Raw genomic sequence first — 16,561 nt, 5'->3', positions numbered from 1 at the left:
CCTTTCCTCATATCCTCAAATGCAGAGAGCTACTTTTTTAAGCTATTGCATGGCATTTGAAAAACAAAAAACAAACAAACAACGAACAAACAGTGTTGTTTTTCTTTTATGCAGGGATCTCATTCATCTAAAATAAAATCAATTTGGCATTTTTCAACCAGCCTGTTTAGCTATTTCCACACCACACAATACTTGCCAAAAGGAAGGGATGTTGTGACTGTCCTACCCTTATCCTCCATTTGTGGGAAATCTTCTTCCTTCCCCTTCTTCTTCTTCTTCTTCTTCTTCCTCTTCCTCTTCTTCCTTCTTCCTTCTTCCTTCTTCCTTCTTCCTTCTTCCTTCTTCCTTCTTCCTTCTTCCTTCTCCTTCTCCTTCTCCTTCTCCTTCTCCTTCTCCTTCTTCTTCTTCTTCTTCTTCTTCTTCTTCTTCTTCTTCTTCTCCTTCTCCTCCTCCTCCTTCTTCTTCTTTCTCTTTCTTTTCTTCTTCTTCTTTTTCCTCTCCTTCTTCCTCTTCTTCACTTTTGTTTGTTTGTTTGTTTTGGTTAATTGTCTCTGACACGTGCAAATATTCCATGTTCACAAACAATTCAAAGAGATGTGAAAAGCTTGAGGACAAATTATAGAACCAATTAAAAAAAGACCTTCTGGTTTTGAAATTTATCTCAGAAGGAGACAAAGTATTTGTCGTTTTGTTTTAGCAGAGAATTCTCTACTGGGTGCTTTAAAAAAGACAATAAAACTCCACACCTTTTCAACTACAGGCATATAACATAAACTTAAATATTTCAATACTTGCACTTGATAGATAAAGGATAAATGGTAACATGTTGATAATTACTGTTTAATAGGCTTTAACACCCAATTAAATTCACAAATATATTCTCCCTTGAATGACACATTTGGAAGTCATCCAACTTCCCTTCCTGTTTTAAATTGTGTATAATTGATACTATTTTGTCATTTAAAACAATACACACTGCTTATCCAGTGACTGTCAGGAGGCTATTTATAATTATACAAAAAAATAATATTCCTCTGTGAGAAAATCATCATTAATATAATCCTATCATGAATAATGGAAAATGGAGGCCATTTACTTCTTATGTAACTGTTTTATGAGTGTATTAAATCATCAGGTTGTTTTCTATAGCATGTTTCAAAATGACAGTATTGATCCTTTTTCTATATCTATTTTCTTTCATTCTCTGTATGAGATTCTAATTGTTAAAAATGAGTCTTAGCCACTAAACACACACTCATTACCTAAACACTGTGGATGGTTACAATAGAAAGTGATTTGAAGGTGACAGTATTTCTTTCAGGAAAGCTCCATGTCAACCATGAATCAGAAATACTGAATAAAATAGAGTAGTGGGGATTTAAGAGGTGTAATACAAATAATTAAAGTATGAATGACAAAGGATACACACTAAGGGATAATGGGGTCTAATTTGAAAGGATGCCCAGGCATGTAGAAGCCATCCATATGGTGAGCTATTACTTTGTTCAGTTTCTACCCTGTATTGACTTCATACTTGGTATTGTTAATTAAAAGTACATATAACTATTCTACCCCTCTGAGAGTGAGAAAGTCGACTACCTAAATAAAAATAAGTAATAAACTCATTATAAGTAATTGATAATAAAAATCACAATGAGGCTGTAGGTAAGCATTGAACAAATATCAAGACTACACTGTTAGGAAGCCTATCCTAACCTCTGTGGCACTCTCCTCTTTAGACATTTATATTGAGTATAATCTACTGATATGATTTCGTACTTAATTGGTATCTTCTCCCACTTTTCTCCCCTAGCTGCTCTGTACTGTTCATTGCTTTCCTTGTAATAATCTGACTAGATTGTTATCTCCTTCTGCTTTGAAACTCATGTTATGACCACTATTATTAAGTATATACCATGGATTTAGTAACTGTTGGGAAATTGATTAATAGGATGACTTTGAGCATATCAACGGGGATATTGATGAGCATATAAATAGACAAAATATATTATCTTCCAGTGTGGTATAATTATTACTACTATGTGGTAAGAACAGTACTATTTTGTCTTAACATAGATTATGTTAGAAAACTCAAATATAAAATATACCAGAGGCTACAAGAGCAGTCATAGGGCTAATTCGAAAATGCTGAGCAACTGTTGAACATCAAAATGTTGAAACTGGTAGCATTAGTGTGAATATTGCAAAATTCATCATCGTCTTCATCTTGCACAAACATCCTAGTACAGGAAAAACAAGCTATGGATGAGGAATATTTGTCCATCATCTCAGTCTCTCTGAAAGCATTTGTACTGAACTTCATAGTTCACAATTAGTTATACCAAAATAGGTATGGGACATACTTATTATTTCCATGTTTAAATTAAGGCTTGCTTTAGAAAAGTGATGAGCACTACATATTCATTTGAATGTTTAGAAAGTCACAGATTCTCCATTCTTTGCCTACTGGGCCACCCAAGTGAACCTTAGACTAGCAGGGGGGGAATATATTCACATAATTACTGAAATGCTTTTTTAATCTGCACTCTTGCATATGAACTGACAGAAAAGATTATTACAAGACATGACACATTAATAAATAACACCTAATTAGTTTGATAATTCTTTGATTAAGCCTTAATTTTCCTTGCTTTTCATGCAGCAATTCAAATGACTCTGTATTAGTTGTTCCTTTTTCAGACTATTTTAGAACATGCTTTGAATAGTCTCTGTAGGTTACCTGGGGAGGGATGTATTTTTGTCTGACAGCAGGTCCATGCCTTTAACAGTGACAAGGCTAGACCAAAATGACACTTGAATCAAAGTTTCCTCACAGCAAAGATAATTCCTCTAAATTCTAGCTCCGTATTCAAAAGGGTAAGAAAGATATGAGAAATGAGAATGTGAGAAAAATGAAGCAGGCTTTCATTTGGTTCTCTTTAAACGGACACAGAGAAGTGAAGCCATATGACTTGGTATTAAGAGGACAGCAGTCTTTTTATTTACTAGCTTTTTCCCAAAACCTATAGCCCCTTTATCACAATGAAGCTGCTTGAGACAGTAAAGCAGTGTCAGAGGTATCACAGCTACTCAGAAGTGCTCACATCCACTTCTGGGCCCATACCAGCTATTTATAGTTACAAGAACATTTCGTGGATTGATTGTGACAAATATGAAAATCTAATACATTTATCTTGAATAACTGCCACTGGCTTCAGATAATCAGATGCAAACCTCATGGGAGTATGCCAAGTCCAGGAACTATGCACGTCTGTAATTAAGTGTAGGATTTTCCCCCTTTTCTTCATTCTAATTCTTTATGCTGCCTACAGTTTACAGATGGATGCTGCAAAGCCAGTCTCTGTTAATTCTGAGCCTCTGTCTCTAGAGATACTACCAATAACTCCTTTAAGAATCTTTACACGGGGTCTATTTGCAATGCTTAGAAACCCGTCATCTTTTTAAATAACAAGATTATTTCTAGGAATGAATAAAGAGGGCTGCTTTGGGATGATCATCAATAATTTTTTTCATTGAGATAAATATTAAGTATCATGAATTCAATTCAATAAAAATATCATGGATCTGGCAAAGTAGGAGACAGTAGGGATTTAAAAGCAAATGTTTCTTAAGGATATATATAAGGCAGAAAAGAAAGACAGGCTAGGGAGAGAGTGATAATGATATATGATAATTAAATCAGAAAGATATAGGGAGTAGTGAGTAGAAAATCACAATTTTGCTGTATTTGGACATAAGCACCACCCCCACCAATACTATACACTTAAATAGTGCTTCTTATGCTTTCATAGTCAGGTAGTCTGTTCAATGTTTGTGGCAATGCAGGAATTAATCTGTATGTTAACCCTAAAAAGTAGAGTCTATTATCCCACGTTAAAGAAGAGAAGTAAGCATCCTGCATATTTGAATCTATGGAATCAGTATCTATAGAATGTGCTGGATTCTAGAACTCACCTAAAACACACTTAAATCAAACTCATTCTATGCATATCATGAAAGATTTTTCATATAACTCTCAACATAACACTGTAAATTATATATTGTTGCCCACATGATGTAGGTAGTAGAACTAAGGCCAGAAGACATCAGGTGGCTACGACGGGCAAAATCGGTGTTATATTATGTGTTGATGTGGATCTGAAGAAATGGCTTCCTCTCCCTAACAAAATTCTACTGGTGACATCCCCTAGATACGTGCTCAATGACTAAAGAAGAGCTGACACTCAGGGAGCCACAGACTTAAGTGCACTTTGACCAGCTGCTAATGTATTCTGCCACAATCTTCTCAGCCTCATTTGACAGAGGAGGAAAAAGGCCTACAGAGATTGATTAATTTGATGAAGTCATATTTCAAACAAGGGGCAGGGCCTAAAACTGAAACCACGCAGTCTGACTCTGGAGCCTCTGTGCCTAACCCCCAATTTCACTGCCTGAAATGTTCATGCATTGGATGGCTGGATGGCTACCTCTGAAGAATCAAAATAAAATAATGCAAAACAACAAAAATCAGCCAGTGGAGGAAAGGAAATTATGGTCCCTTTCTGGGTTATGAAGAGGTCTGTTCTAACCCTTTTCTTACTCCACTGTGTTCTTAGCAAATACGCATATTTCACTCTTCTCATTTACATCTAAACCTCATTTAAGTTTCTACCATGTGGGCAAACTTTGTCAAAATAGTTTATAGCCTGTTGAGTTGCAATATTAATTTCTTAAGTTACTTAAACACAGTATAGGATCCACCACCTATAGGAACAATGACTTAGTAAATTTGTCCTTTCTTCCTTTAAAACCATGTTTTAGGCTCATCAGCTTTAGCAATAGTTCATAAACTTTATTCCATTTCCAATCCCTTAAGCAGATGCTGCCTGATCGCACTCTGAAAGTCTGGTTTCACATCATTTTTCTTTTTAAAAATTTTCAGACTCTCTTCCACGCCAAGTTTCATCTTTGCCTGATTGACCGAGCATCTGTAATGTCACTACAAACCTATCACTTCTTACGTTGCTGATGTTTTCTCATCTTCATTTATCTTGTTGTCAGTCTGATATCCTCATTGTCACACAAACACATCAATTTCCCACGCACTGCCATGTCACATCCCATTTGTTTTCTCTTCCATTCATATCCAAAGCAAGGCCTGTGTCTCCCTTAGCCCTTAGTCAAATACTATCCGTCTTTCGAGTTCTAGATGCCTATTGTCTTCCCTGACATCAAGAATCACAGATGTCTCTCTGAAATGTGTAACATTTAGTGTCAGTATTATGCAATCTAACTCCCAACTTTAACCTTTTTCTATCATTTGTTAGTTTCTTTTTCCCTTTCAAATACCACCCGCTCCACTTGTTAAACTTAAAGATCATCCTTTGGTGTTCTTACATCCCCTTCTCTGCCTGGTCTGGGACTGCTGAACGTGCAGAAGGTATTCAGTTATTTGTATGTCAACTTATTTCATTCACTTTTGGGCAATCTCATTCTACCACTGAGCTCTCCCTTTGGTTATCTAACTGCAGATAATTTCAGAAGTTGCTGTGAGTCTTCTCCTACCCACTTAAGCCCCCATGTTACAAGAAGGGATTGGGAGGGAGACAAACCATAAGTGACTCTTAATCTCACAAAACAAACTGAGGGTTGCTGTGGGGAGGGGGGTTGGGAGAAGGGGGTTGGGGTTATGGACATTGGGGAGGGTATGTGCTTTGGTGAGTGCTGTGAAGTGTGTAAACCTGGCGATTCACAGACCTGTACCCCTGGGGATAAAAATATATGTTTATAAAAAATAAAAAATTAAAAAAAAATCTGACTAAATAAAAAAAAATTCTTTCTTTTTTTTTTTTTTTAAAAAAAAAGAAGAAGTTGCTGTGAGAATCTAATGAAAAGTATGTGAGAGTACCTGGTATGAACCTTGGTATTTAGCAGGTGCTTAACAAATGATGTTTGGATGGGAATCTTCAGATCGTCCCCTTTTGCAGCTAAAGACTATCTGTGGCTTTAGGAATAGAAAATGGGTTCCAAGTCTCCTCTCCAGCCCTGCCCATTCCCATGAGTTTTGACCGACTCTCTTCCTTTACTTCCTAGTTGGGTTTTTTGTTTGTTTTAGATTGTCAGGCCAACAACCTCTAAAAAAATCTTACCTTCCTCTCCTTTGGTATTTATGATAATAAAGCCCATGATTTTACCTCTGGGATAGCTCTAAAATCATCTTAATTCCCTTAATCACATCTCCCAAGATCAACCTTCACTTCTTCTTCTTGAACACATCTTAACTGGTCTTTCTAATTCCGTTTCCTCCAATCCTTCTTGTATAAATGTTTTCAATTCTGTTTCTCTTTCTAGGTTCCTTGAGTGTCAACCAAAGTGAACCATTTGCTGTTCCCCATCTCTGCCTAAAAAGCATCCCTGCTTTGTAGCCTAAAGCTTTAGGCTTTAGAATTAGTCAGGCTGGATTTGAATCCCCTGTCTGCACTGTATTTGACTTAGACAAAACACTTAAATTCTGTCTACCTCAATTTTCTGTTCTGCCAAACAAGGATGATGATATACTCCTCCCAAAGTTTTATAAAGATTAAATAAGATTATTCTAAGAAACTAGCAAAGAATAAATACTCAACAGCTGATAGTCACAAAAGAACACTTCAATATTCTGTGCCTAAAGTGTTATCCCTTCAGTCTTTATATCTTTATCCTTAAATTCATGTAGACACAGTCTAACAATGTCTTAAGACCCATCTTGACTTTTCTTGTTCCATAAGATCTCTGCTTTTTCACACAAGAAGCATTCTTTTTTGTAGTATATTTTCATAGTAAAAGAGAAAGTAAAAACATGTGGGGAGAGGACATGAGCATATACTTTCTTATTTCATCATCTTAAAAACTTTAAGAAATGCATTTTAATAAAAAATTGAGACTCAAAAAAAAATTTTTAACACAAGGAAAGTGTTTAAATCCTGGCTTGTGTGGTCTTCACATTTACATTCTCACCAGTGATTCTCAGTGTGCTATCAGGGTCTATTGAAGTTAATTATAGTTTTTGAGTTTTGGTTTGGTTTGGTTATGAGCAATTGTAACTACTTGTGGGGACTGATTTATCTTGTCTTATTTTTTTTTTATAGGTTTCCCAAAGACGAAAAAATTACTTTATTTTTTAAACAGAAAAAAAATATAAATAAAATTTATTCTTATAAATAAAAGTATAAAATTATTTTTAAAGGGAGGGGGTGGGGTTATCGACACTGGGGAAGGTATGTGCTATGGTGAGTGCTGTGAAGTGTAAACCTGGTGATTCACAGACCTGTACCACTGGGGATAAAAATACATTGTATGTTTATTAAAAAATAAATAATAAAAAAAAATAAAAAATTAAAAGAATTATTTTTTAAACTCATTCTAACTTGTAATTACCATGTGACACCATTGAACAACTTTAAAAATCTAGGACGCATGATAGAATCTATATAATCTTAGTTTTTACCCTTATCTTGGACATTTCTATTTCATCAACTTAGGAATTATTTCATTATTACTCATCAACTATTCCCAGCAATGCCACAAATGACTAAAATAATAAGAAAAAATAGAAAAATTATGGAGTTGCTTGGAAGGATGTTGCAATTGCAAAATAAACCATCATTATCTCATCACCATTCAGTTTCCTTATTGTTATGACTAAAGTAATGCACCATCACTTGAGAAGGTATAAAAGAAGTCTGGAAACATTCTTATGGTCTACTTTTAGTTTCACTCAACATAGTTTAGAATTTAGAAGTTCTATTTTTTATCCATAACTACAAAGAGAAGAAAATTGACAGAGATACTTCAGTTATTAGATGAATCAGAAGGCAAGAATGCAAAAAGAGAGGCAACAGTATGTTAAACTTTAGTGATTAAGGTGAAATTGAAATTGATCACTCAAATGAAATCTCAGACTGTGAATTTTCATATAACAATGAGTTTTCTCAAGAATCAATGAGTGTATAATTCATTTCAAAAGACAGAAAGGAAACATGGTATTCTCATCCACTTAGTCTTTCAACCAGAAGGACTTTATCATGCAATATTTTGTGGCAAGAACCTAGCCTATCTCATCTGTTAGAAGGATATGTTACAGTACTTTTTCATCTTTTATAAAAATCTATGTGACAAAATTTGTGATTTTTAAGTGGGCAAATGCTAAAGAAAGATAAAGGAGGTATCAGAATGAAATTAATAATGTATGCAAAAAATCATTGGATTTATCATTCTAAATAATGTTTATTAGTCTAAAAAATGTCTCACAGTAATAAGATGGAGATGATACTTTTTCAATGAAATTGAGTCTCAAAGGTTTCAAAAACTCAACTGCTACATTTTGATGATCCAAACTCTAAAAGAACCAAAAATAATATTATGCTAGAACTTATTAAAAATGTTTGAAATCTGGAACTGGTATCTATTAATGCATATATTGCAAATTTATGAATGAAAATTAATGGGCAGTTAGTTCATTTCTGAAGATGTTTCCAACTTGGAGTACATACACCTTCAAAATCAGGAAACTGATGAAATCAATTTTTAGTTTGCCATGTTTAAGCTCTTATCACAATTTTCACTATCCCTTTATTCTTACTTCCATAAACCATTTTTAAAATGATTTAAAATATTAAAAAAATTAAGAGGTCCAAGTGGTAAGTGGAGATAACTATTGTTCCTAGTATATTGAGATTAGCATGTACATTTTCTAAGCCTCTGTTGCATGCTTATCAACTTATCCTTGGTTTTAAAGTTATGTATGCCATGTCTTATCTCTTTTCTGGACTATCAACTTACTGAGGGAATTCAAAAAATATTTATGGAGTTAACATAAAAACTCCCAAACTTTTATTTTGTGAAAATAATTAGATGTTTGAAACTAAAGTGAGTATGTTTTCATGGAACAGTATTTTTTAGAGAAAAGTAAAGCAAGGCTGAATCTTACCTACTCTTTCCATTATAGTCAATTGAGCTCTGAAATACATTAGATTAAATCACTAAATAACAGTGACTATAATGCAATTACATTTGACCTCTTCTCAGCAGGATCAAACCAAAAATGCAGTTAGGCACAACTGAAGTTCGAGAAAAAGATCTTAATAAAATGAGAGTACCAACTTATTCCTTAAGGCTCTTTCTGGCTGTGGACTTAAAACCCATAGAATTGGAATACGAGCTGCCAAAGAATACCTTATTATGGTCAGAAAAGATTTTGATAGGTGAATACCTTCAATTTTAAGAGAGTAAATGACACAGAAAACAGAATAAATTACCTTAATACAAATTCTTGGCTCAAGTAAAAGTCAGATAGCAGCCAGAATTTCAATGGTTGGGATAACTTCTAAGTGATAAACTTTAACTTGTATTGAACTTTAATCATAATGGCTTTATGATTATGATTTTTTTCATACAGAGATGAAAAGGTGAAGAAGTGTTAAAATGACTAAGCAAAAACTAAGCAAAAAATATGAGGCCTGTTTCCTGCAAGGATTGGTTTCCTTATCTGTGGTAAATATAAAGATATTTGTGAGCCATGTGATTTTTTTCCTTGTTGAAATTTGCCTCTTGTTTAACTCAGTTGACTTTGCCCAGCAATGTATGCAATTCATTTGCCCCAGGAGGACCTTGATGAAGAGGAAATGTGAAATGCCTAACAAGATCATGAAGGTTCTTTTAAAGTCTACATAAATGAATGAATTTATGGGTATGGCTATCACTTAAGAAAAATGTGCTTAGTAATGAAGTATTGAAAAGGAAATTGGAGTTACTGGAAGGCTGATAAAGATAAAATATCTAGAGTCATTTATCTTGACCATCAGTACTATCAATTTCTAAAAGCAAAACAAAAAAAAATATGAAACACCATAAATTGAGTTTCTATGTAGCTACTAATGTCTTCTTTGACCAGTTTTCATAAATCTCTCATAAGAAAATGATAACTAGACTACATTAACCCTAAAAAGGTGAATCATCAGATTCAGGACAGCCACCTTAGGAGAACAGGATCCATCTCCCTCCATTCCCTCCTCTCTCTCTCCTTCCCTCCCCCTCTCTTCCCTAAGACTGGTTAGGGACTATTCAAAACATGTTCTATAACATTGACCATGTGCACAATCAAGAGATCTAATGGCAGCATTGTTAGATCATTTAAGAGCAGCAGAGAGAATATTTCTAGAGAAGGGGGCACCTCAATATCCATAATACCCCTAAAATTATACATTGTACATATACATCTACTCCAATTTCCCATAGGGCCAGCCTTAGTAGCATATACTCACTTTCTAGGTTTAAATATAATTTTTTTTAATTTTCCAACTTAACGTAGAGTGGGTCAGTATAGGAGAATTTTAATTAGATACTAAAAAATTATACGATCCTTACACTTTATGCTGGCTTATTGAGAAGGTCCCTGTATTTGAGGTGGGGATTGTTACTAACCATAAAATAGTGCATATTCACTACAGATTTAAAAAGAACAATTCAGTTCATTTTTAGGTATATCTTAGCTAGAAAAAAAGTGTTAAGACTATCTTTATTAGAAGTATTTTATTTAAAGGGATAGAAAGGCAAAACTTGGGACTTGTGTCATAGTGTCAGTACATTTCATTAGTAAGGTTTTGTAAAACTCAACTGTGATTTGGGTTACTTTTGAGGATGCGGCAACATTATATAAAGGAAGTACTTTATCCCAAAGGGAAAAATCAAATTATAGTTTTAAAAACTCATTACCAATAATTAATAATGAACTCTAGCTAAATAATAACAGGTGTTCTACTAATCCCAAACAGAAACAGATGGAAGCACAAATGTTTTATAAATACTGGATACATGCAGAGCAATAAACTTGGCAGGAATTGTTTTATTCTCTAATTGTCAGTCAGAGTCGAAGTCTTATCACTTGCATTTTCTCTAAAGTAGTATGCCCAGATAAATCTTTTTTCTCATTCCTTATTTTTCAAAATGCAGACCATATTTTGTGCTTTCTTGCTCCATCTTATGTATTGTCTCACCAAGAAAAGTAATATAAATGTTCTTTCTCTACACCTATGAAGTTTCATAGAATTTATTAAATGAAACAATAGGCTTACCATACAGGTTTCCCTTCTCCAGCTTCTTCCTTTCCACCTCCTGAAATGCTGAAATACAGTATTTCCGCAGAAATACTGATCTACATATTCTTTAATTTCTTAGACATTATAGCAATCAGCCTACAAAATCATGATTGTAGGTAGTTGAAACAAATTAGAAAGGCAATTTTAAATGTAATAAATGATATTAAGAAATCTAATCCTATAGCACTTGGGAATGATTTCCAGGAGTTAGAATATTAGATAGTGCTGCAGGTCTAAACTCATGGCTGTTTAGAAAATGTTCACATAGGACTTTAGAAGAGCTCTCCCTGAATGGTTAATAGCAGAATTCTCCTTAACTCCTCCAGAGATGGTTTCTTTGTTCCTTCTTAGCTTGATCTGTTGCTGAATTTTTGGAAAGAAGTTATCAGCTTTGTGACTATTAAACTCTTAGCATCCCTCACTGACTTTGACAATGTATGGTTCTCTCTGTCCTGTGATTTTCTTAGAATTTGTATTTTATGATCAATTAGTAGCTCTATGAACCATTTGGGGGCATGAGGAGCACATTATTTCCCTCAAATAATGGAATTTAAAACTCATGCTCATTAGAACATAGATTTGTGGTACATACAAGTAAACAGTTGATCTCTTCAAAGCAATATATGTGTAGAATATAGCTTTCTTAAACTATCACAGTTAAATAAATTGGTCAGCAAATCTGTTAAGCTAAAATTGACTTAATGATGTATATAGACTGACAGTCACCAATGTTGTTTCTTTCATGTGGGATATTCACTCACACAGTCTGTGCTATATTGAATGATTTAAAGAATAAAGTTATATTAGTATTTTGCGCATCTACTTAGATGCTTTATCAACAAATTTACAAGCTTGTTACTGTAAAGAATACTTTAGAGTTACTGCAAGGACACTAAAGACCACGTGGAGTTCCATGATTTGCTGAAGGGCCAATACTGGAAAAGGAAGGGGTCAAGAATTACATCTGGATCCCATCCTTTTCTGTCATTGGCCCTTCAACCAAATGTTCAAAGCCCTGTTTTTTCACTATATCATACTACTTTCCTGGATGTTTCCATCTAATTTTACTATGATACCATACACATATCTTGACAATCATTTTTACCAAGTGAGTTATCATCCAAGTGAGTCACTATATTTTTCAGTGTTTTCCCTCTCATTTCAGTTTCTAACTCAGTAAGAAAGTAAAAAAAGAAGAGTAAAAAGATTAAGAAAATGAAGAAGAGGACAAAGAGTGGAAATTAACTTGAATAAGCTACTGGGATTAATTTTCTGGAGAACCAAAATTCTCATGATCTTTAAATTTTTTAGCATCTTTAGATTTGTTATATATATTGTTTTATATGTATTTGTTATATATATTGTTATATATATTGTTTTAAATATGATTTGTCCATTTGTCAATACCTGCATAAATGTAATCATACATTTTGGAGTGATCTCCATAAAAGTAGTTTAGAGCCAATATATAGTTTGCTTTAAACAATCAGCTTCAGTTATTCTAACATAAATTAGCCCCTTCCTTAACAATACCATCTTCTTAGAATTGTTTCCCCAAACATAACATAATAGTATCCATCTTTAAATCTGCAAAAGGCTTACTATAAGCAATCAAGCTATTCATTATTAAATAAGATATTAGTAAAGAATCCCTGGTTATACTCTGAGCAACAATTAAAGATAGGAGAGATGATAGATAAATTGCTTTTAGGAAAAATATTTCTCCATTGTGTTGACTATCTCCATCAGTAATAGATCTCTGGAATGGCTAACCCTGGTTCAAGTGAGAAAAAAACATTTTTTAAAAGAAATTAAATATCTGAATTGTGATGGATTTAATATGAATATTTTTCACTATTAAAAAAGATACTTTTGGGGCGCCTGGGTGGCTCAGTGGGTTAAGCCGCTGCCTTCGGCTCAGGTCATGATCTCAGGGTCCTGGGATCGAGTCCCGCATCGGGCTCTCTGCTCAGCAGGGAGCCTGTTTCCTCCCCTCTCTCTCTCTCTGCCTGCCTCTCTGCCTACTTGTGATCTCTCTCTGTCAAATAAATAAATAAAATCTTAAAAAAAAAAAGATACTTTTATGGTCATAGGTCTTATATAAGGTTTACCAGAAATAAAATGATTCAACTCTTCACTCCAAGATATTATTAAAGATATTAGTATTTTTTGTATATAAAGATATTAGCATTTTTTTTAAGCTTTCAACTGAATTCATTTGCAATAGGCCATGCAGTAGTAGAAAGTAAAATTAAAGGCCATAATGCCAGTTATTACTTGTGGTTTTTACTGGTTTTCTTCTAGATCTACACATGCATTATGCAATTTTTAAAAATGAAAATACAGTTTAGTACATAAAAAATCCAACAATCTTAGAAACAAAGACTGTTAAAACAGACAAGTACAAAAACTGTTTCCAATACCTGGTTTTAAATCCCCATGGACAAACATGTCAATCATATATCGACAGAACGCATACTGATCTGACAGAGTAGAAAGAAAAAGAGCAATGAAAAAATGTCATCAACACCTTTCTTTCTTCTAAGGGGAACTGGCGTAACAAAACAAACAAAATAGCACAATTCTATTTTAGTTACTACAATATTTTCTGTGAAGGAATAATTTGCACTCATATGAACACACAGGGAAAAAGACATAATAGATATAAGGTTCAATTTATTCCATACAAAAAGAATAACCTTAAAAAACTGAAACAGACTAGTTCAGGGTAATATCATACAGTTGTTCTTTCTTTTAATCAAAACGTTTTCCATCAAATTCATTAAAAAAGTCATCATATTAAAGCAATTTTTCTCATTGTTCATATATACACTTCCAATTATGAAACAAGTTTTACAAGAGGAAATTATTTCCAACTTGGAACATTTTACCAATTATTCATTCCAAGCCCTTCTGCTAATTGTCTAAATGGAGCTATAGAACGTTTTCTTGAAAAGGCAAGCAGGAAGATTAACTCCTTTGCAATGTGTTAAGGATTCTGCATGGAAAGGCTGCTCAATTAGAAGAGTATGTGCAGGATAGACTTTCAGCATCACAGGATATCATTGTTAAGCTAATTAACTGAGTTTTCTTCATTGAAGCTATCTTGTGATCTTGACTAGTCTATGGTCTATGGAAAAAGTTAAGAAAAAAAAAAACAAAGGATTTGTATATTTTGGCAAACTTGGTCAAATGATTTTAGAGTTCTTTTTTTATCCCCTTTTCCCTCTAAATTAAAGACATGGCAGTGAACTTTATGTTCTCACATAACTTTAGATTCTGCTGAGGTCATTCCAACCTAAATTTTAGTTGGTGTACTATTCCATAAGTTTTACCAGATCGTCTTTTAAAGCAGGCATATTATGAAATTAATCTTGTTAAAGGTGATTTACATTTTAATGTTTCTAAGTAGGCATTTTATTAATCTAACAACTCCAAAAGTAGCTTTAGAACCAAGAGTTTATTCAGTTTACACATCACACACCCTTAAGTGCTTGAAATCGTGTCTATCAAACATGTGAACTAATGAAACTTACTACTATATAATAAACACACATACAATGATTTTCATAGACCTTATTCTTTTTACAGTATTAACAATATTTTTAGAATAATCCATTTTACTATGAAATTCTTCCAGGTCTTTGAAAAAATAAATGTAGTTATTACAGTAAATGTTAAAATATAATCCTTTCATTAGTACCTAAATATGAGTAAGCCAAAACTCATGAAGTTTTAAGAATTTGCGTGTGTTGGTTCTTGAATTACAGTACATTTTCCCACAGGTGAGGTGGGAAGTTAGAGGGAGGCTAGTTCTCAGTTCAAGTCCAGGAATCTATTTGTTCCTGGATGTACTAGATAATAACCAGGGTTTTTGAAACCAAGACACAGGAACCCTATGACACAGGAGAAAAGATTAACATAAAGAGTATTTTCTCTTTTCTGGACATAACTGTTTTCCTGAGTAAAATTCCAAGCTAGGAGATTTGGATCAAAGATAGAGCAAAACATAAAGTATATTTCCTTTTTATGGCAAATCTGAGGTTGAATAAGGGAAGACTTCTTGAAATTTGGATCAAAGATAGATCAAAACATAAAGTATATTTCTTTATGGCAAATCTGAGGTTGAGCAAGGGAAGACTTCCTGGAATTTTTAAGCTTTCTCCTTTGTTTCAGTACCTTAAGTGACTATACTCTTTTTAGATTTGTCCTTCCTACAATGCAGAAGTAGTTTCAAAGGGCAATTTAAATATCAAAAAGATGGGGCATGTGTCTAAATCCTAGAATATGCATTTTTAACAAACTCTTCAGAAGATCTAATTAGACTATATTCCAGAATCATTGATATAAAATACCTCCATTTTTTGTTTCTTTCACCATGATTCCTAGTGACACTATAGCTTTCAGCAACAGCAACAGAGAACATGTGTGTCTGAGAAGCTGAGAATGCAGCTTCCTGGAATTTGAAGGGTTTGGGCCATCCTCCAGAATGAAATGTTCTCTGCCCCCAAGTTATGATGGCATATTTATGCACATTACATGTAGAACAGTATACTGAATTAACTAAAATCTTCATGCTTCGGAGTTTTTTTTTTTTTTCCCTTAACTGAGGGCTGACAGTAAAATAAAACTCTTTAGTTTCTATGTTAGAGTATTACCAAGGTAAAATGCTTACATTTATTATACCAATATTTTCTGGCTCCACAAGTCACTCATTTAATTAATGTACTGTGCTTTCAATTTAAGAAAGAAAATTCTTTATTCATTAAAAAAATGTCTGGTTTTTTAATCAAGAAAATTGTTTGAGTTACAATTCTTAGGATGTTTCTGTTTTATTTGAGTAAAGTCATGATGTTGCGTTCTAATAGCATCAATAGGAAAATGAGAGTATTTTTTACAGTATTTTAAGTTGAAAATTTTGCTATTTGCAACAACATGGATGGAACTAGAGCGTATCATGCTTAGCGAAATAAGTCAAGCGGAGAAAGACAACTATCATATGATCTCCCTGATATGAGGAAGTGGTGATGCAACATGGGGGCTTAAGGGGGTAGGAGAGGAATCAATGAAACAAGATGGGAATGGGAGGGAGACAAACCATAAGTGACTCTTAATATCACAAAACAAACTGAGGGTTGCTGGGGGGAGGGGGGTCGGGAGAAGGGGGATGGGATTATGGACATTGGGGAAGGCATGTGCTTTGGTGAGTGCTGTGAAGTGTGTAAACCTGGCGATTCACACACCTGTACCCCTGGGGATAAAAATATATGTTTATAAAAAATAAAAAATTTTAAAAAAAGAGAAAATTTTCAAATATTTTAAGTCAGGATGCGAATTTCCATCTGTCCTAAGTGTTGGCCTTAACAACATGTAAGAATTCGAGGCAAGTATATGTTGAGCAGCCCCCAATGTGTCTGCTTCACCTA

The 16,561-nt window shown here is 33.8% G+C and overlaps 1 protein-coding gene and 1 long non-coding RNA gene across 15 annotated transcripts in view; one reads left to right on the top strand and one right to left on the bottom strand.

Annotated features, from left to right (window-relative positions):
• Positions 1-16,561, bottom strand: part of TRDN (triadin) — a 390,017-nt gene that overhangs the window by 248,887 nt on the left and 124,569 nt on the right. For all 13 annotated transcript variants that reach the window (XR_009354661.1, XR_009354662.1, XM_059177681.1 and 10 more), the window contains exon 9: positions 13,559-13,618. Coding sequence is in view for 11 of the 13 variants with exons in the window: in XM_059177681.1 (XP_059033664.1) it covers positions 13,559-13,618 (60 nt within the window). In the remaining 2 variants the exon portion in view is untranslated. The remainder of the gene's footprint in view (positions 1-13,558; positions 13,619-16,561) is intronic.
• Positions 1-16,561, top strand: part of LOC131833844 (uncharacterized) — a 48,977-nt gene that overhangs the window by 31,598 nt on the left and 818 nt on the right. Inside the window, exon 4 of one of the 2 annotated variants that reach the window (XR_009354665.1) lies at positions 9,437-9,531. The exons of the other annotated variant lie outside the window; for it this stretch is intronic. This is a non-coding gene — a long non-coding RNA (uncharacterized LOC131833844). The remainder of the gene's footprint in view (positions 1-9,436; positions 9,532-16,561) is intronic. 2 annotated transcript variants of the gene reach the window in all.

The sequence above is a fragment of the Mustela lutreola genome, chromosome 6 (assembly GCF_030435805.1).
Source record: "Mustela lutreola isolate mMusLut2 chromosome 6, mMusLut2.pri, whole genome shotgun sequence".
Taxonomy (NCBI): domain Eukaryota; kingdom Metazoa; phylum Chordata; class Mammalia; order Carnivora; family Mustelidae; genus Mustela; species Mustela lutreola.
Note: the sequence above shows the minus strand (reverse complement) of the source record. Positions and strands in the feature narration are given on the sequence as shown.